Source organism: Lepidochelys kempii, chromosome 10, assembly GCF_965140265.1.
Source record: "Lepidochelys kempii isolate rLepKem1 chromosome 10, rLepKem1.hap2, whole genome shotgun sequence".
Lineage (NCBI taxonomy): Eukaryota > Metazoa > Chordata > Testudines > Cheloniidae > Lepidochelys > Lepidochelys kempii.
The window spans coordinates 59018863-59046121 of NC_133265.1; the positions used below are offsets into that span (position 1 = coordinate 59018863).

At 38.3% G+C, this 27259-nt stretch overlaps 1 protein-coding gene across 3 annotated transcripts in view; it reads right to left on the bottom strand.

Annotated features, from left to right (window-relative positions):
- Positions 1–318: 318 nt before the first annotated feature.
- CGNL1 (cingulin like 1) overlaps positions 319–27259 on the bottom strand; it is a 121548-nt gene continuing 94607 nt past the window's right edge. For 2 of the 3 annotated variants that reach the window (XM_073303762.1, XM_073303763.1), the window contains 9 exons: positions 25392–25544; positions 24458–24628; positions 20362–20523; positions 19135–19224; positions 10461–10544; positions 6162–6286; positions 5458–5566; positions 4142–4305; positions 319–2707 (listed from right to left, as the gene is read on the bottom strand). In XM_073303762.1, the coding sequence (XP_073159863.1) occupies positions 2557–2707; positions 4142–4305; positions 5458–5566; positions 6162–6286; positions 10461–10544; positions 19135–19224; positions 20362–20523; positions 24458–24628; positions 25392–25544 (1209 nt within the window). In that variant the 3' untranslated portion in view covers positions 319–2556. The remainder of the gene's footprint in view (positions 2708–4141; positions 4306–5457; positions 5567–6161; positions 6287–10460; positions 10545–19134; positions 19225–20361; positions 20524–24457; positions 24629–25391; positions 25545–27259) is intronic. The other variant, XM_073303764.1, reaches the window with a different exon arrangement.

The window sequence follows — 27259 nt, forward strand, 5'->3', positions numbered from 1 at the left end:
TGTAGGCCCAATTATTACGAAACCTAACTGTATGGATAAGGGCAGTATTAATTTAATCTATATCTTTATTAGAGTTTACAACAAATATGGTTCTTTCCTCTATATTATTTTTATAAGCTTTTTATAAGATTTTCTATCTTCTTGTAAAACAGAATGTTCTGGATTAGATTTACCTTTCCAAGTGGAAGGAAATATAGAAACTTGCTTATAACAATAATATTTCCAGGACAATTTTTCCTTAACATATTTTAAATACATGCATTCTGCATTCTGCAGTTCAAACACCAAATCAAAGAGAATTCAACATAAAAAGTAGAAATGAATGCATTTGGCTGATACAGTTTATTTTAAATGATTTTTCTTTTACAGTTTAGTGTACCTGGAGGTAGCTGCAATGTTAATTGATCTTTTCTCAGTGGCTTGAAAGAATAGTAATTTATGAACATTAAGATAAGAGTGCTGAAACAGAACTGAAAATTATCAGCTGTTTACAGTTAAATCCATGTTAAAATATAAAATAAAACAAAAAATAAATCACAAGAGGTTATCAGATGATTGTCAATACAGCATAGCGCAGATTTTCCAGATTTTTTTTTAACATTACTGAAGTAGTACAAAGGAGATCACTGAAAAGGGATTAACTTATATAAACCAGAAAACTAATTAACTGGAAAGCGTATACACATTTCAGAGATAACGTAATCTGGATCATAGTAGTAACTTATTTCCTATAAATGTCAGGTGCTATTGAAATCATATATAAGATGATGATGATATGGGCTCTGATCCTGCAATTTACAACAAGGGAATGGATTGTTGTACCCTCACATTGTAAATGACAGGATTGGGGCTTTAATTGTTTTGTTTCTATGTAACCACATTAGAAGAGATGTGATATTTCCTTGTCAGGATGGCTGTTTACATACTTTTTAAAAAAAACAAAAAAAACCCAGCTGCTTCACTTTCAGAACTGCCAAGCTTAACTTCTTCTGTAGGTAAGTCTGCAGGAGTAAAAGGAAAATTTTAACACCTCCAGGTTCTAATAATTTATAACTACATCAAAATAAATGGTTATTTGGTTGATGCAGCAGAGAAGTGCTTACTTAAATATTGTTTGAAAGAAGTTGCTAATCAGATAGGATTTAGCTATGGCTTATTATCAAAATTATTTGGCAACAGATTTCCAAAGATGCTAAATTTGCAAAAGAGCAAATCAGGGAGGAGGCATAATACAAATTATACAGGTGATAATACATTTAGTAATCAACTGTAAAAAGTTTCAAATAAAACCCACAAATTTCCAATGCATGTTTTTCAAAGTTTCTTTACAGGACTGATCAAGATAATCTCCAAAGTGCCATAAACTGCATATATTCCTGGAGACTGCAAAATGTTATGAACAGGCACTAAAGATAGAAATATAAAATCAGATTACAGGGTATATGTTAAATATTAACTTTTCCTCAAACCTGGGCTTCATCCTGCTAGGTACAGAGCACTCTGGGACCAGTTAATCAAAGCACTTAAGAACATGCTTAACTTGCAGCGCATGAGTAATCTTACCAAAAGCAATGGGAGTGCTCACGGGCCTCAGGTAAACCAGTTGCTTAAAGTGTTTTGCTGATAAGGCCCAGAGTGCTCTGCACCTGGCAGCAATGAGCTATCTTTGGGAAAAGATGTTGCAAGAAATAACTAAAATTGTTCTCAGTATTCCCTACTAATGGCAGATGGCTTTGTAGACAAAAGATTCCTATAACCCTAAGACCAACTCTTGCTCACCATACACAAGTGATGGTCTCTTTGAAGTCAATAAACAGGATTTGGATTTTAGGGGTTTAATCATGCAAGCCAGCATCTCATCTCTAATTTGTAGATGACATATAGTAAAATTTATACTGAATTTAAAATTCAACTGTGTTTCTTGCCTTGAAAACAATGAATCTGCTCCCTTAATACATGTATTATTAAAATGTATTTGTTTCTTTTTTTAGTTAAAATGCATAATGTTCAAAATAGATTTAAGTACTTTTCATATGAAACTGATCTATAAAATTTTTGAAGCTTTACAAAATGGCACTAGAGTAGTTAACAAAAAGTTCTAGTTTAAAATATTTACATTCTATACATCAGTTTCTCCTACTTACAATTCTTAAATAATCTTCTGCACTATGGTTTCTTAAATTCCAGGAAAAAAACCTTTAGCAACGACCTCAAATAAAGTAGTGTTCAATGACTTTCAGATGGCTCTCATTTCGGTTTACTTAATTTAAAAAGAATTTTAGCAAAATCACATTTCTGATTTGAAACATCATCCCAGTTATAAATGTTTTCTCAAAGGTAACAGGTACATGCCATATTTCTAGATGTTTTATAATGCAATCTCGCTTTCTGTTTTCTTTGTCACACAAAGAAGATCTAAATATGAAAATGGCACAATACAGATGTAAAGATCTTCAGATCTCAATTCTGTTTAGTCTTTTGCCTCTTGGAATCTGCAGGTCCTTGATAACAGATCAGCCTAAATTAGTTTCACAGAATCACAGGTTTGAGTCAGTTTTAGCTTTTTGTATCATTGTCTTTTGAGGATTTATATCCTGAAGGTGCTTCATAAAGGCTCTCTCCATCCGTACTGAAATCATCATCTTCATCTTCATCATCGCCATCATCAAGATCAGTAAACACTTTACTTGGTGACTTCTTCCGTCTGCTACAACAAAAATATATACATGTCTATACAGCGATACCATATGGATGTATGTGTAACATGTACATGTACTCTGCAAAACTAACATAGTAGCACTGATTATATTAATTCTGGTTGGGATTAGTGCCTGTGTTACTTTAAGTAAGTCACAGGGATTTATTCTCCTAAATTATTTAGGGTAGGAATTTCAAAAGCATCTAAATACCCCAAACCGCTATCTATATAATAGCTTACATACATACATACATACATGTGTGGAATGAAACCCATGTAATAAATTCATTTACCACATAGCTCCACAATTTATCATGCATATTTGAACACCTCACCTGTATACTAATTTACCACAGCTGGCACTTATTCAGACATTTCCAAACCTCTCAAAAGCTTCAAATATCCATCACTTTGAAATGTTTCCTCTAGCATATGTAGTTTACACAGACTACAAGGTGGGGAGGGCTGAACAACATTCCCGAAAATTTCACCCACCCCCAACTCATGTTGATAAAAACTTTATAATACACCATAACACATCCTATACACATACATATACCCACATGCTATGTGTGTGTGTGTATATATATATACACACACACACTCTCCCCTACATAGTAACTATCTTTTTATTAACTTTAGCAGAGGAAACATCTAAATTTGATCTTTTCCTAAATCTCCCCCAAGATTAGAATGTTTTTTCAGGGCCTTTTAGTTAACGTACAACAGCCAGAAGAAACTCCAAACTTTGCACCCAGGCCCCTCCAGCAATGGCTCTGATAAAAAAACACTTTTACAATTAAACACAGAAGACCTATTCCCTTCAATTATCATAAGTAAGTTTATCTCTGCAATGAAATACAGTTATTCTGTTCTCTGACAATGGGCCCTTGTTCCCCTGCCTCACCAGCTCTGCTCAGAGAGCCTGGTAAACTGGGCTGACAACTGGAGCACCTACCAGGGCCGGGAGGGAGGGAATTTGCAGAGGAGGTATTGCAGGAGCGTTGCTGCCAGCTCTGCATCTGAGGCAGCAAACATCCTAAACTGTCAGAGGGCAGTCCCAGTCTGATGGGCTGGAGCAGTAACAGATTAGCATTTTCCAGTTGTTTTATAAGTACAGAATTGGTTTTGAGCAACGCATGCATAGACAACCATCTGGAACTACAGAGTCCCTGGTTTTACGCTCCTAGAGTATAATTTAAAATGAAATTTGACAAAGAAAAGCATTGTTCGCAGGCTAAGATTATGTGAGCCAAGTTAAGCATGAAAGAAAGTTGGGGAAATGATGACTTACAAGGGTAATGTACAAAGGCCTTTAATTTTTCCACTAATTCTCAATGCTCCTATAAGACATTCATAAGTATTCTGTGAGAACTGCACTGAAGTGTACATTTGGTGGTGTGTGGGTCGGTTCTAGGTATCTGCTTTTATACGAAATCCCACCTTAATTCCTTCTTTATAGCATTAAGTTGTCCTTGCAACTGATCATTCATGTCCATTTGCTCTTCTAACTCCCTCTGAAGTTTCTTTTTGGCACTTTCCAGTCTGTCTATTTCTTCTTCAGCTTCTTCAACCTGACGTTTCATTGCTTTCAAACGCAAACTCAACTGAAATATTTAAACAGCAGCTGATTAGAGGAATATTTTGATAAAGGAATTCTGTTCTCCCAGAATCTATGAACTGGGAAATGAAGTCTCAGCTTTGCCAATGTCATGATATTGCAGAACCATACCTGGGCAGCAGCTGAAAGTCAGCATTAGTCTTTGAAACCAATCAAGTAATGGTAAACATAGTTTTTGAAATTGAAAAGAACAAAACAGATACCTCCTAGCTACTGTGAGGATGTATAATAGTATAGACCAATGCAGTGGTAGAATCCAGTGTTCAATAAAGAAAAAAAACCTGAGCCTGGAGTTACTGGCGTGTCATAGTTTAAGCTAGATAAGGTGGGCGAGGTAATATCTTTTATTGAACCAACTTCTGTTGGTGAGACACACAAACTTTCAAACTTAGTCCAATAAAAGATATTACCTCACCCACCTTGCCCCTCTAATATCCTAGGAGTGACATGGGTACAACTACACTGCATACATAGTGTAGCTTAAACTAACAGACTTTATATTTTGTTATATATATTTGGATACATAAAAATTACTTTAAAAGTAAAGACTGAATGACTGTTGCCACAGCAAACATTTTGAAAGTGTAATCTGCTTGTTCACTAGGCGGAATAAAGACTATTTGACCCATTTTACTAAAAGAAACGATGCTGTAAGCAGGGAATCAGGAAAAGTCACATGAAACAGTAATGCACATTGCTACTACAAATTGCAGAATATGCTTATTTTAAAAAAATCTAAAAAGCTTCTTTCTTTCGAGAGGATTTTTTTTTTGTAGGGGACAACATATATTGCTTTCTAATGCATGCATTTGCTTCTGGTTGATGACACTTTCTAGTGTTCAATGAAATTTCAAAAATAAACAAAGACTACAGCACTGCTAGTAATCTGTACATGAAATGCCTTCGTTTTACCGATGTCTTAGGAGAAGCCTAAAACGTCACATTTCCCCACTTATTGCTAGTAGGCTGAGGAACACAATGGCATTGGGAATAAAATAATCTTGTAAAATCAGTTCACAAAAATAATAATCAAACATTTATCTGTATTCTAAACATTAAATATCCTTGTCTATACAATGCACGGTAATTTATATTTACAGAAATAACAGACTGTTTATGTATAAATCTTTCTGTCTACCTGGTCCTTTTGGTCAGTCAGTGAGAGATGTTCATCATCTACTTCCAACATTAGTTCCTTCACTTTCCGTTCAAGTCTGCGATTGCTTAGCTGGAGATTAGCCCGATCCCTAAAAAACACAGACATGTAGAAATGGCAGCTGGAATCATTCCAAAGTCTTCTGAGCCTACGCCCTCGTGATATTGTAAGTGAAAAATAAATACTAATGGCATCTGCTTTGATGTACTGATTCTATGAAACATATTGACATTTTATTCAAAGCATGAATACTTAAGGAAAAATATACTTATTTTCTCAATGCCGTACTGAGAAAATTCAGAAGGTAAGAAGCACTTCTCACCAAAAATAAATGCTGAAATGCATCTGCAAACGGAAATGTTTAATTATAGCTGGCATTTCTGTGACTATAACTGATGGCAGCTATTGATAAAATAAGAGATATGTCTAACGCTACTAGGATGGCAACCCAGTGTTAGGGGTTATATAGCAATTCCCATATTGATTTTGTATTGATGTAGCAATTAAAAAGAACATGTTAAATGCTTGCTTTTAAATAAAATGTCATGCAAATTCAGTGCTTGTGAAATTTTTTTGCAGTCATAGGCCTGGAGACCACACAAGCTTCCAAGTCACACTAAATTAGCACAATGCCACCCGTCTATGTACACACATACTTTCCAGCCTCTGGATTTAGTTTATTTTACCTCTCTTCATTTTCTAGCCGTCCCTCTAGCTCAGTGATCCTTGCTTCCATTTGAGCAACAAGACCTTCTTTACTGGACCTATAAGAACCTTCAAGGTGAAGGATTCGGCTCTTCAAATCTTTGTTCTAGAATTAGAACATAGATTATTACTATTAAAAAAAATAAAATCAGCATCGGCATATTAACGAACATAAGCATTGCTCAATACAAAACAAGTCCATGCAGAGAAACACAGGGGCTAAGGTGCTTTTACATCCAGTGAGTAAGCAAAAAGAGTATTACATTTGTCCAAAAAAAGTCATCCAGTGAAATCTTTGTGGGGAGGCTTGTAACCCCTAGCTAGCCCATCTTTGTGTTTCAAAGTTACTCTTTGGAGAATTTAATCAAGATTAAGAATTAGAAACAGGCCTGAACTGGATTCCTTAGCTTGAAGTCCCCAAAACCTTTGGAAAGTTTGGCAGTTGCTCTGAGTTTTCTAGCTTGTGACCCCCTCCATTCACTGTTCTGTACATAGCTCAATATTTCCTATATCACATTGGAATTATTTTAAGTTACATGATAAATTGTTTTGTCTTAAATTCTGAACACCTCTATGGCCGGCTGCTGCATATATAATAAAAGGTGTCACATACGTGTGAGCACTATTATAGCTGTGTCCAGCGCCACTGTTGTGGGCAAGGATCTGACAATGTTTCCATTCTTAATACTTCAATTCTTACTTTTAAAAGGTCTGTGATTTGGCCATGTAATTCCTTTGCAGGTGTAAATCACTCAGGCACTGTAGCTTTTTCCTTGTGGGATTGGGTTAAGCAGGTAACCCACATGGAGTTTAAGTTAAGTTATGGGTGCACAAAACAAAGAAGGTTCCTGGCTTGGGTGATTTTTTCCTAAAATCGAAAACTACTTTTTAAATTAAATATTCCAGGCAGAACCTAATGTAAACTAATCAAATTTGATGTTTTGAGCAGAAAAGAAAAACAAGCAAGATAACTTGTCAGAAATCAATAAGATGAAATTCAATAAAAGACAAATGCAAAGTAGTTCACTTGGGAAGGAAAAATCAAATGTACACCTACAAAATGGGGAACAACTGGCCAGGTGGTAGTACTGTTGAAAAGGATCTGCAGGTTATAGTGGATGACAAGTTGAACAGGAGTAAACAATGTGATGCAGTTGGCTAATGTCATTCTTGGGTGCAATGTTGTTGTAGCTGTATTCGTTCCAGGATATTCGAGTGGGTGAGGTAATACCTTTTATTGGATCAACTTGTGCAGGTGAAAGAGACAAGCTTTCACGTTTACACAGAGCTTGAAAGCTTGTCTCCTTCACCAGCAGAAGTTGGTCCAATAAAAGGTATTCCCTCACCCACCTTGTCTCTTAGGTGTACTAACAGGAGTGTGGTAACTGTCCCACAATACCTGGCACTGGTGAGGCCTCAGCTGGAGCACTCTGTCCAATTCCGGGAGCCATGCTTTAAGAAAGATGTGGACAAATTGGAGAGAGCTCAGGGGAAAGCAACAAAAACAATAAAAGGTTTAGAAAAGCTGATCTATGAGGAAAGGTTAAAAAACTAGGCCTGTTTTTCCTGAGAAAACAAGACTGAGTGGGGACCTGATAACAGTTTTCAAATATATTAATGGCTGTTATAAAGAGGACATTGATTAATTGTTCTCCATGTCCACTAAAGGTAGGACAAGACATCTGCAGCAAGGGAGATTTATGTTAGATATTTGGAAAAAACTTTCTAACTATAAGGGTTGTTAAACTCTGGAATAGGCTTCCAAGGGAGGTTGTGGAACCCCCATCATTGGAGGTTTTTAATAACCGGATGGACAAACCTGTCAGGGAGCATCTGGGTTTCCTTAATCCTCCTTCAGCACAAGGTGCTAGACTTGATAACTTCTTGAGATCCCTTCCAGCCCTACATTTCTATGATGCTGTGATTTATCATATTTGTGGTACAATCTACAGTCTATTGTTATTTTTTCATCTCAACTATAATATGCATGATGAAAAATACTGCACAGTAAACTAAAAGACAAGTCACTGTATTATATTCATATACCAGATCATTATATTCCGAACAATCCATAAGCGGACTCATACATATTAACTAACTTCAAGGAAAACAGAAGACTTTTTAATCAAAAGAAGTTCATCTAGGTTTTCAATGAGGTTTCCTTTTCCCTCCTAGGACCCACACATTTAAAAAAGTATATAATCAGTCGTGAGAGATAAGTCACTCAAGTTTCATTCTAAGTTATCATGTGGTCACTAGAAACTCTCCATAGATTTATGTATCTTCTCTCACTTTAACAATCCATTACTCGCCACGTGATGCCATAGGGAAATCTCTGATCTCTTAAAAAACAGACTCTCTACCATCAGCAGTATAAAATAAATGTACAATTAGAAGCTATCAGAGAAACACAGTGGGTGAGGTAATATCTTTTAAGCTTTTGAAAGCTTGTCTCTCTCAGCAACAGAAGTTGGTCCAACAAAGGATATTACCTCACCCATCTTGACTCTCTAATATCCTGGGACTGACACAGCTACAGCAACACTGCATATAACAAGTAGAAGCTATGACACTGAGTATGGTTTTATGAGTTTCAAAATATACCAATCAGCAAGAGACTGAACTTATACTCCAGTACATTGTTTGCATGAAAATGTACAGACAGTGTTCATTTAAGACACATGCGTAACATTTTTAAAGTTTCAACTTAATAAACTTATGTCAGAGTTCTCTTAAAGAGCCCCTCAATCATTACAAAAGAAAGTTAAAAATCAAGTAGCAGTGAGAAGCTTATATGAAGAGTAGGATAATATTGAAAAAAAAGTTTTGAGTTATGTTACCTCAAGCTGTGAACTTCTCAACTCTCTTAAGTTATAATTTACTGGGCTATAGTGGGATAAATCAGCCTGTAACTGGAGGATCTGTGGGGAAAACCCAACTCCTGATTTATCAGTAGGCGGCACTCTTTCCTTTAAACTCATTACTGAGGTGATGTCTAGCATTACGTTGTCATGGCTGACTCAGATGAGTCAGCATTGCAGGATCAGGCTCTAAAATGGGGTGAAACCGTTCCATCGCACTTTTTGTAAGACTATGGGCATGAACTTTGGAATCCTGCCCCGATCTAATTCTGGTAGTTACATTCTACCTATCTAAATACCTCTTTTATTGCAAGTGGATAAAGTATTGTTCATCTCCTTTTATCCTAAACTATCAAGTGGTCCTGTTAAATAATACTTGACATGTTCGACCACAGTGCGGGCTGTGTGTCAGCAGTTCCTAGCATATGTCTGTCTGTAAATTGCTTTGTAATCCACCAGGATGAAAGGCACAATAAAAATGGAAGATTATCTGTCTGCAAGGGAGAGCATGATAACTGTTTCACAGACATTATTAAATAATTTTAAAATACTTCCCATTGTATAAGATAAAAATTTAGGCAACAGAAGGTAACGGTTCTTTTTATTTCACAAGAATGCTATTTTTCTGGAGTATTGTTGTTATTATTTCTGCAGAAGCAAATATCAGAGCAAAACTGTGACTGCTTAAAATTATTATTTTGGTAATGGTATGCAGAACTCTAAAATTGTATTTAGAGTTTGGAAGATTTCTCCCTCAAAATATGATGAACTTTTTAGATCTAGGCTAGTTGACAGTATTTTTGACATTTTACTGCGTTTTCCCTACATTAGTCTTAAAACCAATCAATATAATTGGTAGTTCATTTTTCTGAAACTAATAATTGTACAAAAACAATTGTTATATTTATTATTTATAATGTCTTTCATCCCAAAACATATAGACAGACTGTATATGGTATAGGGATTCCTTCCCCATCACTGAAATACTGCCATCTCCGAGATGAAAATAGGAGCTGATAAAACTACAGAGCACTGTACAGTACAGTGGGTTAGGAAATAAAAGTGACAAATGTATTTAATTGAAATTGCAGGGGAAATCAGTGATGAAGAACATAATTACAGAGTTGAAATTCAGCCAGAATAATGGGAACAATATCTTTACTCTTATGAAACTTGCCTTGGGATCTTTATTGACAAGTGGTCTGTAACTCACTTTCGTCTTATCTCTTCTAGAGATGGTAGGTACATCAAGCTCACTAAGCTGAGATCACATAAACTAGTGAATCACCAGGACTACTGCCCACAGCCCTCAGATGCCACTTGAATGCTTTCAATCAAGGCACGAATGTACCATGACCGTGCTCAGCTTGTGAGATTTGTAGGGATCACACATTGAGGTGGTATGGCTGCAACCATTACCTGTCTTTCCAATGAAATCTTGTCACACTCCAAATCTTGTCTTGTAGCTCTTTCTTGAAGTAGTTCGTTCCTCATTTGTTCAATCTATTATAAAAAGAAAAGCTAGAAACTTCAGTTCAGTGATTCAGCATCTATATTGTTTATTTATTCAGAAGTATGAAATTCCCCTTTCCATAAGTGGCATATTGAATAGCTGTTACAACTATAACTCTGGACAAAAAAGACTGACACCTTCCATACTTCAGCTGATAAAACACCCCTATCAATAAAGAATTAATACAGGGCTATACCATTCCTCTGTTTTATCTGAGTACTTGTTTCCACTGGAAAATCCTTGTGAAGATCAAAGAAATATAACAGCTGCTGGGAACCATACAACTTCACCCTTAGAAGAAAACCAATATGGGAGCCGTTACTGAGCTACAACCATATCAGTGCAACAAGGCAGTGATGCCCAAATTCCCTTCTGCCCCTGCTCCTTCTGGGGTTGCCATCAAAATCATTACAAATGCCTTTGCAAGTAGTTCATGTATTTACAGTATTTATGCTATATCCTAGATTGTACCTAGTGTAAAGAATATCATCTAGGGGATACATTGAATACCATGATAGCACCAATTACAGTACTTGTGAAGACTTTTGTGAAGCTTTCAGTAGTGACCACTCTATTTTCCACCAGAGTCGACCCATGCCTACTGATGGGCGGGAGGGAAGGCAGAGTGAGGGCAGATGGCTTCAGTAATGTTACTGAGCATGCTCAGTCCAAGCCAAGCAACAAATTTAGGGGGCACGTGACCCCGCATACTCCTCCCCACGTCGACTCTGTTTTCTAAACTACTATAGTTATGTATTAACTCAGGCTGAGTAAACATACTAACTAACTTTCACTTCAAATAAATCTGTAACAGAGTTATCTTACAAAAACCTTTATGTAACCATCAGGGAATCTTACATACAAATGAAATAAACAATGTTGAGACTGTGACGGTTAAACAAGCAGCGCACATAGAACAGTTTATCCTGGGTCACTTTCACCAAATTATCACCTTAAAAATCATAGCTTTAACTAATCACACGTTGAAAAGTTGTTCCTATAAGTTTTATATAAATACAAACAGCAATGGAATTGCATGCAGTTGTACGTGTTTTATCCAAGTGGCATTTCACAACAGCAGAGACATTCCTGAACACTAAGGTCATATTAGTTACTGGACTAAAAACGTTAGCACATGGCTCCATTCTGGCAACAGCTAAATGGAGTTCTTATGGAACTAATTGTTGCCTATAGGCCTGGCGGTGCAATAATACCTCGGAGGTGGTTTTTCCCCTTCTTTAAAGACAGTAAACAAACATTTGCTCAGTTAAGATTTAATGAAAGATTGTTTTAGTACTTTACCTTTTTATGCTTTATGAAGATATCTTTAAGGAGGCAGTTATAAGCCCCCCCCAAAAAATTCAAGATGACACAGGAGTATCTAGGTTAACTAGGGATTTCAAAAACATCCTCAGCCTAACATTAGGAGTAATTTTAATGCCCCCACAAAAGGATGACTAAACAGAGTGAGCAGGGCTGTCCCTAGGGGGGTGCAGGACCTGGGACGGAAGTGACGAATCCATCACTTCCGAGACTGATTGCCAGCCAATCACACCAGCCAGCAGTGTCCCTCAAAGCGCGGTGCTTGGAGCGGTCACCCTGATTCATCATATCCAAGGGATGGCTCTGAGAGTGAGTTGCAAAGCTTTCTTAAAGTTTGTTTTGATACACAAATGTGCATGATCATTGTGTGTATCACCATTCCTGATCTTTAAATCCGGGGGTGCTGAGAGCCATTGAACCAAACTGTAAATCCGATATATGATGGAAACCACTTCAAGCCAGGATTGCACCCCCAGCACCCATAGTTTCAGCACCTATGTTTACATCATAGATTCATAGATACTAAGGTCAGAAGGGACCATTATGATCATCTAGTCCGACCTCCTGCACAACGCAGTCCACAGAATCTCACCCACCCACTCCTGCGAAAAACCTTGTTAGTAGATCATCTATCCACTTGTTAGTATATCAGAAAAAGCCCTATTGTCAGGGTCATGAAGAAATTATTCATTCTGCTATAATTGCTTCAGTGATGCAAATAGGCACAGGAAAATAAAGCAAGATCTGAAGTAAAATGAGTGACTAATTAAAAACACAACTGTTAACTAGAGAAAGGGTTTTTGTTAGATATTAGAACTTGTTTAATGGGCCATAATGTAGCTCCACACACTAAAGCACTATTGTGCTCTTACTGTGCTCAGAGGCCATGACAACTGTGCACAACCATCACCAGGTCTTAAATTAGGGAAGTATTTAAAGGATGATTATTAAGGGGGGAGGGATAGCTCAGTGGTTTGAGCATTGGCCTGCTAAACCCAGGGTTGTGAGTTCAATCCTTGAGGGGGCCATTTAGGGATCTGGGGCAAAAATTGGGGATTGGTCCTGCTTTGAGCAGGGGGTTGGACTAGATGACCTCCTGAGGTCCCTTCCAACCCTGATATTCTATGATTCTATATCGCCAAGATAATTTCTGCAACTGCTTGAAGTTTCATAGTAAAAGTAGTGTCACAAAAAAGAAAGGGAGAGAAGAATACAGTCTGATTAGAGTGGACCCCAAGCAGGAATTACACACAAATGACCATAAAAAGAGGAACAACAGGGTGCAAATCCTGTTGTAGACCAGCTCCCAGTTGTCTCCCTGTACTTATCATTAACAAATACACAACACTAAATGCAAAGGAAAAACAATACCCCGAAAATTGTGCTCTGAAAGACAACACAGCAGTTAAAATTTACTGTAGGTTTGTAGCATGCAGTGCTTTGTGCTCAGATTCTACCTTTTTAAACATATATAATATATTCTAATTACATTAAAAGAATAAACTAACTGTGCAGCTAACGGCAACAGTTATCACAGCTGGATTTAGAGAAAGCTAAAAAGAAAGCATTGTAAGAAGTAATAGTATCAGATTCTACAAAGCTGTATTAGACATAACAGCAATTAGTGCCAGCTTTAGGATTAGAAGCAGCTGCGGAGTTTGAGTTTAGTGAAAAGTAATTTGATTTCTAATAACCTTTTAGATGCTATCACCATTGTTTACCATCTCCCACTGGGTACAAAGCCTACATTTCTTGAGCAAGGAAAAGTGAAAAAAATGTATATTAACCTACTGTACATGTACAGTTCTCAAGCAGCTGACTCAACAACAACAAACAAAGACAGCTAAGAAAGCTAATAAAAATGGTCATCCATCATTGAAAAGAAACTTCCATTTCTACATTTTCACTTACTAGCTTTGCACACCTGATGCCAACTAAGGAGCAGATGCACAGCAATCCATTGGGACTATTCTACCAAAAGGAAGTGAAGGACGCAGCCAATGCAACTTTATCCTCCCAGATTTACTCTGCCATTGCCATGGAAACTGGGCTCACTCTCACGGTTACTGGAAACAACTCTGATATCAATAGATTCATGTTTGTATTTTTTGTGTGTGCGCACAAAGATTGGTGAAGCCATGTCAAACGTGTTTCCATTATGTTAGCAAAAACAAAGTAGCCCAAATAATTTCCTTTCTTTGCTGACAAAAATGCTGTATACTAAAATCTTTGGGCCCAATCCTCCTCCCCTTGACTTCAAAAGGCAGCAGGACTGCTCCCTCCTCCCTCTTGTGTTTGGTAAAGTCTTTACTTTTAACATAATTAGTAGCACTTTATCACAGATAAAAATGCAAGATGGGCCAGATCCATAACATTTGTATCCTGATCCTATGTTCCCCAATACTCAAAGCTGTTCAGATCAGGTTTTAGTTAGGCCCAGCCATGAAAGTAATGTCTGAATGCAAAGTTCCCCAAGGTTTGGAGCTCTTTGGAAGAGGAGTTTGGATTCAGGCCTATCATTTGCTTTTCAATTAATGAACAAACATTTTAGCTTTTGATCCTTTGAGAAACTGATACTGGTAGTGCGAGTTGATGCAGAGGACTAACCAAGATAAGATTTCTACTTTGCAGTGATCCAATACTTTGAGCTCAAGTATTCCTTTCAGTTATTTCTGGTAACTGCATGTATTTTGCACAGGAAATGGATCTTCTCTGAAGGTACAATTTGTCATATTCAGGATTCATAGTAGAAATTGATGGTGTATGGTTGATCCAGTTCAGGAAAAATAAACCTCTTCAACAATCTGAAGTTACTCCAAATCAAATTTTTATGGAGGGCTGATATTAAGTCCATATCACTAAAGAAACCATTTCCACACACACTTATTAGTTGTATTGTGGTGCTCCCAAAAACTCTCAACTAGAGGCAGCCACCACTGCACCAGGTTCTATAGAAACACATACTAAAAGACAGTCCCTACTTGGAAGAGTTTACAACCTAGAAGATAAAAGGCAGATGAAGGAAGGGGGAACAGGATACAACATACAGACTGTCACAAACGTAACGCTGTAAGCCTATCATCAGGGTAATTGTGGACAGAGGCAGGTGTGGAGACAGACGATATGGGGGGGATGGACAAAGCAGGGCACATGGGGTTGCTGCGGCAGTCACATAGACTGGGGATCAGAAGGGCTTGTGGGTGGGGGGGAGAGAGAGTGGGGCAGGAACTCAGGAGCTAGTGGGGGGGGACAGCACTGAGCCAGGAATTGAATGGGAGTGAGGATGCAGGGCCACAAGGGGACAGAGGGGAGAGGGAGACTGAGTGGGGGGTGCAAGGATACACAGGGACAGGGGCAGAAGTGCCTGCCTAAATAGGAGAGGCTAGGGGTATTCCAGGGTGTGCACGTGGGAGGTTCCTCAATTCCCTAATGACCCGCTCCCCCATAAAAAAACTGTTCCATACTTCTCCCATCCACACCTAACAACCCTCCAGGTTCACTTCCAGGCTCCTTCCCAACAATTACTTCCCTCCCTTCAGGTCCTCCATTACCCTGACTCCCCCAAGCCTTTACGTGGCTTCTGAGAGGTGTGGGAAATAAGTTTCTGTATTGTAGTTTAAATGAATTATTACTGAAAGTTCTGTATTAATATTCCTAGTAAGGAATCTATTTGTCAGAACACATTTCCTGACATTTTTGTTGTTGTCTGTATTGTTACAGACATACTTGCTGACATGTATTTTGCAATAAATTACCAAAATAATTGAAACCAGCCTGATTATATTGTGCTATTTTGACAAATAAAATATGCAGAATTTTAAAATATTGTGCACAGAATTTTTAGGCATAGAATTACCCCAGGAGTATAATGTGCAAGCATTCCCTCACTGATCTGCTGAGATCCCTCATTTCTGAATCAGAGGGGTCACCTTGAGGGGCTGCAGGGTAGTTCAGTGCTCATGCTCATTCAAATCTTTGACCTCTTCCATGAAACCAACAAGAATTGTGCCAAGTTAGTGCCACATATGGAGGAGGTTTTAACAACCGAGATATTTGCCCATTGGGAAGTGGATAGAGATCACTTAACGCATTGCGCACAAGCACATTCCCATCTTGTGTACATGCAGGCAGATTGTGACTAAAGAACAGAATTCCTGTGTGTTTCAGTGCTCACACAGCAGAGTAGCAAGACAATGTGACATGCTTGCATCACATGCATCTCTGAAGTGGCAGCTAGATATTTTTTATGAGTAGGTGACCAATCTAAGAAACTGAGATTTCACTCTGTTGCAATCTTGAGTTGAGGCAGGGGAGGGGGATAGAGACTAATCAGTGTCTTCTGCAGCCCTATCTCAGATTCAGGGCATTATTGAAATAAAAAAGATGGTGAGATAAATTTTAATTGCAAGTGAATTTTTTGACCTGTTTAACTTGAGATAAAAGTTAACCAGTCATTTTAATGTGTTTTTACTATACACTGGAATATTAGTCTTCATTATCAGCATATTAAGATAACACATTCATAATAAAAAGGACATTTACAGACCACAGATATTACCAGAACAAATCCATTATCATTTCTCACGTCATTATAGATGCTTAGCAGACCCTGAAATACTCTTCAGTATTGACAACTTAGCCCACTATGGCATAAACTCAAAACAAAACAACCTTTTGTAACTCATGCGTGAAATGAGAAACTCTGGATCTCAACACAAACACTTTTGCCTGTTATGTGACATTCTAGTTACCCATCTGTATTTTAGGTTTCCATTTAGCTACTAAATTAAATTACTGAAGTGCCCACTAATGCAGATTTGGCTAAAGTTGTTTCAGCACAGACTTGCAGCACATGCATGGACTCCAGCATTCAAAGCTTCCTAATTAAACAATGACATGATTACAAATTATAATGGGTCCTTTACATTCTTAATCACTGCAGATAATGAGAGCATCTCACACATACTGATTCTGAGCCTGTACGATCTCAGTGAAATAATGATAAAAAGACACTACCGAAATCCAATAAGAGTCTGAAAAACCTTAGGCCCAAAAAATTACTAACAGGATGCAGTGGGGTTTCAAGGACACACAAAACCAGTTTGAGGCTTAACTCATTTTAAGGCACTTCAGCTATCTCAGTGGGAGATACTATTTCACTGAAAAGACATGGAAAGCAGGATTTTATTGCCTGTCTCTCCCACTGAAATTGAAGCTACTCCAATCTCAACAAGGCTTTTCCTTAGAAATCAAAAGAAATTAAAACAATATTATATGTATTCCACTGAGCAGTATCTGACTCTGCAAGTAGTCTCCATGATTTCAAGGAAACTCCACACTGAGGTACTTAAATAATCAGAGCCGTCCCGAGGGTACGACAAATCGGGGCGACCGCCCCAGGCCCCACGCTCTGTGGGGTCCCGCACTTCGTGAGGAGGTGGGCGGGCAGGGGTGGGGCTTTGGGGGAAGGGATGGAGTGGGGATGGGGCCCCAACCTTCCCCTCCCCCCCAGCATCTCCTTCCCACCGGCAGGCCCCGCCAATCAGCGCCTACCACCGATCAGCTGTTTCGCCATGTCTGGAGGCGTTGGGGGTAAGGGGAGAGGAGTGAAGGTGCAGCATGCTCAGGGGAGGGGGTGGAACTGGGCAGGCAAGACGGATGGCAGAGGTGGGGTCTTGGGGAAAGGGGTGGAGTGGGGACGGGGCCTGGGCAGAGATAGAAACTCGGCGCCCATGTCCAGGGCCCTGCATCCCCCTAGGGATGGCCCTGGTAAAATATAATAAATAAATAAATAAATAATAATGCCCAGTTCTTATATAGCAATTTTCATCAGTAGATTTCAGGTGCTTTACACGTAAGGGCAGTACCATTATCCCCATTTTACAGACCGAGAAACTGAGGCACAGAGTGTTGAAGTGATTTGCCCAAGGTTAGCCAGCAGGCCAGTGGCAGAGCTGGGAATAAGGCCCAGGTCTCCTGAGTCTCAGTTCAGTGCTTTCTGTGCTAGGCCACACTGCCTTCCTCAAATGTAGCCCTCTGTCAAGATAATGGTAAGTCAATAAAAGCAATTTATTCTTACTTCACTTGCTGCCATTGGCATGACATATGTGAAGGCTAGAATTATGATTTAACTTTTTCTTGCTTTTTAGATTTTACAGCCTTAGTGTTATTTCTAAACTTTGGGGGAAATTTTCAGAATGGCTTCAACCCAGCTTTTCAAAATTATTGTTTTGCAAAATTATACTTTTTTATAGCCAAGCATTTGATTGACTAAAACTCAGACTTGTGTGCAAGCTGTATGATGTCTGTCTACCTAGTTTGTGTGCATACATGCAGTTTGTGCACACAGGTAAATTTCTTGCATGCACAAAAACCCAGGCCAGGAATTATTATGCCTGCAAAAAAAATGACATACAAATTGCATCTGGAATTTTAGAGGATTTCTTTGGAAATCTGTCTCTGTGTGTAATAAATAAGTTGTCTCATTCATAATTCATTGCACAACTAATTCCAATAAAATAAAGCACAGTATTGATAGGTAATCTGTTTAGTGTAAACCATAAATAAAAAGCTCTACCCCACTGTAACTACTTACCATTTTGAAACTAACATCTAAAAAATGGAATGAACATAACACCACATTCAAATTGCTGTGATATGCATGTTGTCTGAAAAGCAGATCAGAATTTCACATATCATCTATATCTTTGTAACTGGCTTAACCAACCAAATCTGAACAATCCAGAAGTTTGTGAAAAGTTTGAAAACTATGTAAGAATTTTGTGGCGTAAGTCAATTTCTGTTTGCTGTGTATGACAGTCTAACACGATATACTATCTGCTCCGCAGGACAGGTGTAACAAAGTGTGTGTACTGCTGAAGGAAAGATGGTTTTGGGGTTAGAAAACATGAACAGAAGTCAGAAGATCAAGGTTCTATCCATGGTTCTGACAGACTTCATAGATGAACTAGGAAACTAAACTCATTGTTTCAGTTTTCCCGTGTAAAATGGGAAATACTACTACTTATCTCAAGGGTGTTGTGAAACTAAATTCATTAATATTCATAAGAGACTAAGAGATTCTTGTATTGAAAGCTCTATTGTTGTTGAACATAATTACTATCTGGCTTGCATGCAACACAATGAGCATCTAACTTGAAGACTGATATTTAATGTATTAATGTTATTTGTGACTCTCTTCTTCCTCATCACAACATTACGGTTGGGCAAAGTAAACTTTGTTCATTGGTCAAGTACCTGTTCTCTGCACCTACTAATCCTTTCAGACAACAAATCTGAATTGTTTCTTTCTTCATCAAGCTCCAGTTCCAACTGGGACATCTTGTCCTAAATGAAAAAACAAAAGTAGTTCAATGGATTAAGCCTTCATCCTCTTTACAACGCTACTGAGCATTTCTCTTTAGGACTGCAAGGGCTTGATTTGTCTGAAGATAATATATATATATTATATACATACACACACACACACACACTCATAGGTATGTATGTACGTACGTACTTACATACATAAGTAACATGGCAGAGAGATGTTTGAAAAGTGCAGCCCCTGTGACAAGTTGCAGAGAACTCAGGAAAAAGTATCTGTATTGTACTAGAAAAGCCGACAAGAGTTTAATAGTCTGTTTGCTATTAACTTCATTATTTAAAACTTCAGAACACAGCTTTCTTCAGTGCTGTTCAATAGCTAGCTTCCAGTTTGAACATGATTTCTCTTTTTACTGCAGTAACAAATTGAATAAACTGAAAAAATTGTCTGAGAAATTCCATTGGGAAGGAACATTGCAAGCGTATTACAAGCTGAATTATGCAAAAATGCTTTTTACAATTTATTCAGTTTCCAATAACCTATTATTAAATATTCATTGGTCAGGGACACTTGCAGTAATTCTATGAGCATAAGAAATTGCAGATATATAATATTAAGCAAACAATTTAACAATAATATTATTTCTAGAAATACTCTAGAGGTGCTACAACAGAGGGTTTTCTTTAGAAATTAGAAATTAATTTTAATTTGTTCACAGCTATATAAGAGGCCATTTACAAAAGCAAGATGAGGGCCTAATTCGGTGCCCATGCCCACTGAAGATAATGCAAAGACTCACACTGATTTCATTGGGAGTGGATCAGGTCTTAAGTGCCTAGGAGTTAAAACTTTCTGATTTTCATGCCTGATGAATTAAGGAGAACGACAGAGGTAACTGGTAAGAACTTCCATTTGTCACATGAGAAAAAGAAAGGAAAGTATTGAAAGAGCTCTCAAAGTAACTACCATTCAGAACATAATACGCCCTATTAGATGTGCTGAATGATTTTTCCATCAGATGAGATCAGATTAGTTTGTTGCTTCCAAAGCACAGCCACAGTAAAAAAATTAAGCGTTTCCAATCATCTCTAGCAAAAAATGTACTATACATAAACACCGAGCATCCAAAGAACCCCTCATCCAAAAGCTCCTTTTACCTCCATTAGTTTCATTTGTCTCGCCCGATCACTTTTCAAGTGATTTTTGGCTTCCAGTTCATATTCCAAGCCTTTCACAGTCTGTTCCAGCAGCTGAGTTTTTGTAATTGCCTCATCCTGGGCTCTCTGGTTGCCCCGTAAATCCTCTTCCATAAGACACATCTGAAACAAGAACGCAGGTGGCACAATTTATAGTACATTTCTTTGTAACAGTAATGTCAGTAAATGGGCTACACTTCTGCTATGACTTTAAAAACAAGTTCTTAAAAACCAGGATGAGAGGAAGTAGGTAGTACAGTACTATGTGCTTAGTACAGTAATTTTTATTTCATCCACAAGATGGCACCAAGTAAATAACTTTGGATCAGAGTTCTTGGATATGAAAATACCCTTCCGCGTACAGGTTTCACTGTAGTAATAATACAAATTGGATTTTTAACTTAATTCTCTTTTTCTTAGCCAATTGTCCTGTAGCTTTGTGGATGATTATGTCTCTGGTAACTCTTTCCATCAGGTTTATTTGCTTTTTTTACCATCACTACAGTTTATTGATGCTTTCATATGCCCCTTGCTCTGGCACTAAGGCACTTTGATGGCAATATTATATTTATGGTATAATTACTATTGTATATATTAAACTATATCCCAGGGGTAGCCAGCCTGTGGCTCCGCACTCACATGCGGCTCTTCAGAAGTTAATATGCGGCCCCCCCTTCTATAGGCACCTACTCTGGGGCTGGAGCTACAGGCGCCAACTTTCCAATGTGCCAGGGTGCTCACTGCTCAACCCCGGGCTCTGCCACAGGCCCTGCCCCCCCTCCACCTCTTCCCACCCCGTCTCCTGAGCCTGCCGTGCCCTCGCTCCCCCACCCAGAGCCTCATGCACACCACAAAACAGATGATTGGGAGGGGAAGGTGCTGATCGGTGGGGCTGCCGTTGTGTGGGAAGCTCGGGGGGTGGGGTGGGAGGGGGAGGCAGGAGGATGCTGATGAGGGCTGCTGATGTATTACTGTGGCTCTTTGGAAATGTACATTGGTAAATTCTGGCTCCTTCTCAGGCTCAGGTTGGCCACCCTTGCTATAGCCCCATACATATATAGTAAGAGGTCCATCTCTTGAGGAGGGTTTTCTTTCCTAACTGTGTTCTGTGTTTCATTACATTCTCTCACTTAAGCTTACACAGTCCCATTAAAAGGTATAGTTAGCACGAAGCTCTTAGCTCAATGATGGAGCATTACCAGGTTATAGATTATTTACAGAGCTATTTTCCTGTTGGAAAGGCCAAATGAGAGAAGGCTGGATAATTACAGGCCATACATTTTACTATGCTACTAAGATAGTTATCTGCATACCAATTGGAAGCATTCAATATGCAGTGTGCTATATGCCAGTGTGTGACACTAAGCACCCCTGTATTCACACCCAACACACGACTGTAATAATCTTTGTACAAAATATGCCTTGTGAGGTATCCTTTGAAAACTCATGACTCACTAGTCAATGATATCATGGGGAAATGTATGTAGCAACATTATAAGTAAAGTTATGAAATCCCCCGTGTAATATTATTACCACATGTTCAAAACAAGACAGCCCTGCCTAGGTAAAAGTTGTCAAACAGGCCTATTCTAAACAAAGGAATGTGGGTTCACCCCAATTTACATATAAATAGTAAACAGGGCTGGCAAGAGAGCAGGGGGAGGAGATGGCAGGAAACAGAACAATTTGGATTTCAGCACACACACCTAGGGGAAGAAAAAGCATGGAGTCCTCCTTCACCTGTCACCTTCTTTACTGCTTGAATAAACTTTACTTTGAAGGGTAACCTGTGGAAGAATCCACTTCAAACATTCACTGGACTATAAAAGAAAGGGGTGAGAACCCCAAGTTCTCTCTCTTTCACCTGAGATGACAAAGGCACCAGCGTATTTGGGCCTCTGGGAGAGATCCTGACCAAAGAAAGGGTCAGTCGTCATGATCCTGGAAAACTGTGGGTGAGAAAAGCCACCTTGAACAAAGCCTTGAACCAAAACTTGCTAGATTAAGTTTTGGACTTTTAGATGCGCATTTTCACTTTTATTTGCTTGTAACCATTTCTAGCTATTTCTTATGTTTGAATTCACTTAAAATCCTATCTTCTTGTGTTAATAAATGGTGTTTTATTTTTTAAATCAATCCAGCGCTGTGTTTAAACTGAACTTTTTGGTAACTCCATTTAAAGGAACAAACTGTTGAATATTGACTCTGTACAGGAGAAATGAACATTAGTATCTGAACTGTCCAGGACCGGACTGGATATTGCAGAATTTGGGAAAATTCGGGACAGGGAGTGCTGCTGGACCAGGGCTGCAACTATACATGGACCTACACGCTGGAAGATCATTTGTGAGCTGCCCAGGTTGGGAGCTTCAACAGCAAAACATTGTGAGGCATCCAAGGTTATGGAGCAGACAGTGACACAACCTCTCACTGGTCTGGATTGCACCCCGGAATGTGACAGTGTTTCACTGGATTGACATCCCTAGAATCCAATGTTTTATGTCTCCAACTACAGCATGGGCAACAGTAATGAAAGAATTCGCATACTGCCTTACCCACAGACCTCAGAACTGATTTGGAGGACCACTAATACGAGTGAGAGGATAATTTAGTCTCCATGCTCATTCAGTCCTCAGCCTTTCTGATGAGACTCTCAAAAAGGATGCCAAGTGCTACATGAATTCTTGTCTACAAGGAACTTAATGGCCAACATACCTATTTCACTGAATGAAAGGCTTATTTGTACCTCTCACTCAACACAAAAAAAAATGAGAGAGAGAGAGAGAAACACATTTGATTGTTCTGAAGTTTGGTTTTTTTAAATATAAAACCTATTATACGGAGGCTTCTTCTGAGAGGAGCTTCTCCTATAATTTCAGGATTATGCTGTGTCTTGTGTAGCTAGCTATACAATAAAACATCTCATGCCCTAACAATTTACACTCACTTATAGAAATATAACACAGCACTCTACAGTCAGTCTATAGTGACACAGTTTAAAACAAAATTAACACAGTCTTTTTGTAAGAATAATATAAGGTTGGGTTTTTTGTTGGGTGCCTGGAGTTTTTTTTAACATAAGAAGGTGTGGATTGCTTGCAGTTACAGCAGATGACTTTTAAAAAAAGAGTTTCAGTAACAGTTATAACCAACATGCGAGTAACAAAAATACAGCATCTTTCAGTACGGATATTGATTGCTTTGAAGAGTTTATTCCAAGTTACATTGATGATCTCACTATCCTACTCTCTATCTTCCAAATGTCATTGTGACTCTTCAGTTCTTTACATAAACCACGCTTCGCTGAGTGGAAAGAATATGGAAGGAAAGAAGAGAGAAGAATGTACAGCAACAATTCTTCAGACTAACCCTTTTGTGTTATATTTTTTCTATTAACTTACACTCTAGTTCAAAGAGAAAGAAAAAAATTGGAAGTTCTGCCTTGGAAGTTCAAACTCTTAAAATATATTTTATACTGAGGACATCCATGGACTGTTCATTCTCAAAGCTTTTCCAAATACTGAACAAGTGTATTTAGAACTTGAAAGAGGCCGGACTGATTTTATGGTAGAATTTACATAATTAAAAGCCAGAGACTTCAAGGCTGTGGCTGATTCTGGGCTGCACAAATAACTTTGTCATTTAAATCTGAAACATCTCAAACATCCATGACTATTTCTTTAAAAAGCTAAAGCCAGGCTGTCTTCTTGTATTTTTTAAAAAATAATAAATTTCCATCTTTTTCTGATTCAAGGCTATTTCAAAATTCTCAACTCTCTCTTCACCAATCAACATTAAAAGAGCAAAAGAACTTCAGCAGAAACTTTACATAGCATGATAAATTCCTCAAACACCCTTTGCATTTATCTATTGTATCCAGTAAACCCCATTGCCCTTGTAGAAGCACCACCCTGATGATCATCCTGGAGAATCAAACACAAAAGCATGGTGATTAAGTGCACAAGCGCATGATAGCAAAGATTCTTTGTCCTGAAAATTGTCTGAGGAGGATTCTAGGTCAAAGGTTAAACATGTCATTCAGCTTATGAGCCAGTACCTCATCCTGCATTTTCATGGTTGTCAGGCGTGATTTTTCTAACTCAAGATTTTTGTCTTTTAATTGTCTCTGCATTTCTGCAAGTTCCCTGCGATTTTTCTCCTTGTACTCATCAAGCTGGTTCTGAAGCTCCAGAGTGGATGACCGGGACACTTCTACAATTTCAGCCATCTGGCAAAAAACAAACAAACACACACACACACACAAAATTCCCCACGAGTAAAGCAATGCTAGAAGGGAATCTGTCTTCGTTAGTACTACAGAGGAATATTTTTCTTCTTAACTGCAGTCTCTCCTATGTTACATTAAGAAATAATTCACTGTGTAGCAAACATTTTCAAAATGGTGTATATGTCCAGCTGAATTTCTATGCACCAGTTTGAAAATATGCAACTCTAAAATAGTGTTTCTAAAATGTGTGGCAATAAATTTCCCAGATCATCCTATTTCTGCCAGCAGCATTTACAGGTGTCTTGTATTTAAACCTGTACAAATTAGAATTTATTCTATGAAGCCATCACTGAATACTTCATCGTACCAAAACTAAGCTGTGTACTCACACATGCAAAACTAATACAACAATGCAGCAGCTAGAGAAATCAGCTTCAAGTCACTGCAGTCCAGCTGATGGTTGTGCTGAGCAAGGACTGACTTAGTCTGTTGTACATAATGGACGAGAGCTCAAATATGGCATCTTATTTTAACAAAACAGGAGTGTTTTACCATGGCATTTTCAGATTGCACCGTTCCAACTACTGTTCCAGTCCAGAAAGCTTTTATTGATAGTCACCAGGTCAAAGACACTAACAGCAAAGTTCACATTTCACTTTCATTTACACTCCTTTTAAGCTCTTTTCTTTGAAATTTGGCAGTTTATTTGAATTTTTCCATTAGATATCTTATCTCCTACAGCCTCTTTTAACTTTAACCTTACCTCCTTGTGTAACTTCTCAATAGTCTTGTCTAGTTGCCATCGTTCATTTTCCATTTCATTCTTTGTCCTCTTTAATTGTTCCTTCTGGTTAGTTTCACCTCTTAACTGTTCGGTTAACTGTTGCTGTTCCTGAATAACCTCACTGAATTTTTTCTGCATTGGATGGAAAAGTTACACTATAAAACATGACAGCCATAACTCTCTGAGAAGTCAAAGGAATTTGATGTAATACACTAAACATATCCCATGAAGCAACAACAATAAAAATCATAATACGCTGTAACACAAAATCAAAAGGAAGAAAGTTGCTGAGTCACGCTTTGACAGTCTATGACAAATAAAACATTATACAGCCATGTAATATTTACTTATAAACATCTACTTCTGAAATGCTGCAGAATTCTGAGGACCTATGACTGTCTGTCTTGTTGGCTCTATTACATGCAACGTCCATAGTCAGCTGAAGTTGCACAGTGCCTGGCAAATTTTACCTTCTGCCACAGAATTCAATATTTTATTTCAGGTTTCATATTTCTTTTGTTGTTCTTGTTTATTCTATCTGAAAGTCTCTCTAAATAATATATTCTTTCACCTTCATTTGTGCTGCCTTTTCTTTCCTCAGCATTCAAGAAATGTGTTTGAATTGATTAATTCTTCCAAAAAAGAGTGAAAGAACTGTTTAGTTATTAATGTTTTAAATTATATTTCCATAGCACCCAAAAGCCCAATCAGGAATAGGCGTCATTGTCTTAAGTCCTGTACAAACAGAAATAGACAGGGGTCCCTCTCCTGCCGAGCTTGCCAGGTTAAATAACCCCTTCATCAAAGCATTTTACGTTACTGTTGAAGCCAGGCTTCTCTTTATGCATTAAGGATCACCCAGTTTTAAATGAGATGCAGAACTGTACTATATAGTTACACACTGGGGTAGGGGCTCCAGAACACCAAATATGCAAAAAGACCAATATAGATGTTCAAAAAATTCACCACTTCAGTCAGAACTACTTGTTCAGTATCTTCAACCATATATTCTATGCCTAATAAAGTCACACTGGGCACAAAATTATCAGTGACACAAAGCTAAGAGCTTGCATCCATTTTTCACTGGCTGTCTATATAAGATGAAGGGATTGATCTTAAGTTGCTCCTGTTTGATGTTTAAAGACATTAATAGAGGTCAGGGGAGCCCAGCTATATTTTGAGACCATGAGTCTCATGTTGGTGGGTTTCAACTCTTTGAGGTCCCCACCCTTTAGAATTCCACCAGAGAATCATGGCAGCTTTGGCTGTGGTGGCCCCCAAGACAAGGAACCAGCTTTCCTCAGAGAGCCCTCCTCAGTCCTTCCATTCACACTTCAACACATCTGAAAACTTTACTTCTTCAGAGGCATTTTCAGTTTTAACCATTGTGGCTCACTGTTAATAACCTTCTCTCTTTTTTTCTTACTGTCATGTCATTTGGCTTTTCTAAAAGGTAGCTATCAGGTTTAAATAGGGCTTGCTTTTATCAGACTGAAGGCTCACTGAAATGTTTCTATTACATTTAAAAAAACAAATTCAACAATAACGACACAATCCCCTGAAGCATGTGCAACACAAATATTACAAAAAGAAAAGGAGTACTTGTGGCACCTTAGAGACTAACCAATTTATTAGAGCATAAGCTTTCGTGAGCTACAGCTCACTTCATCAGATGCATATCGTGGAAACTGCAGCAGACTTTATATATACAGAGAGAATATGAACCAATACCTCCTCCCACCCCACTGTCCTGCTGGTAATAGCTTATCTAAAGTGATCATCAGGTGGGCCATTTCCAGCACAAATCCAGGTTTTCTCACCCTCCACCCCCCCACACAAATTCACTC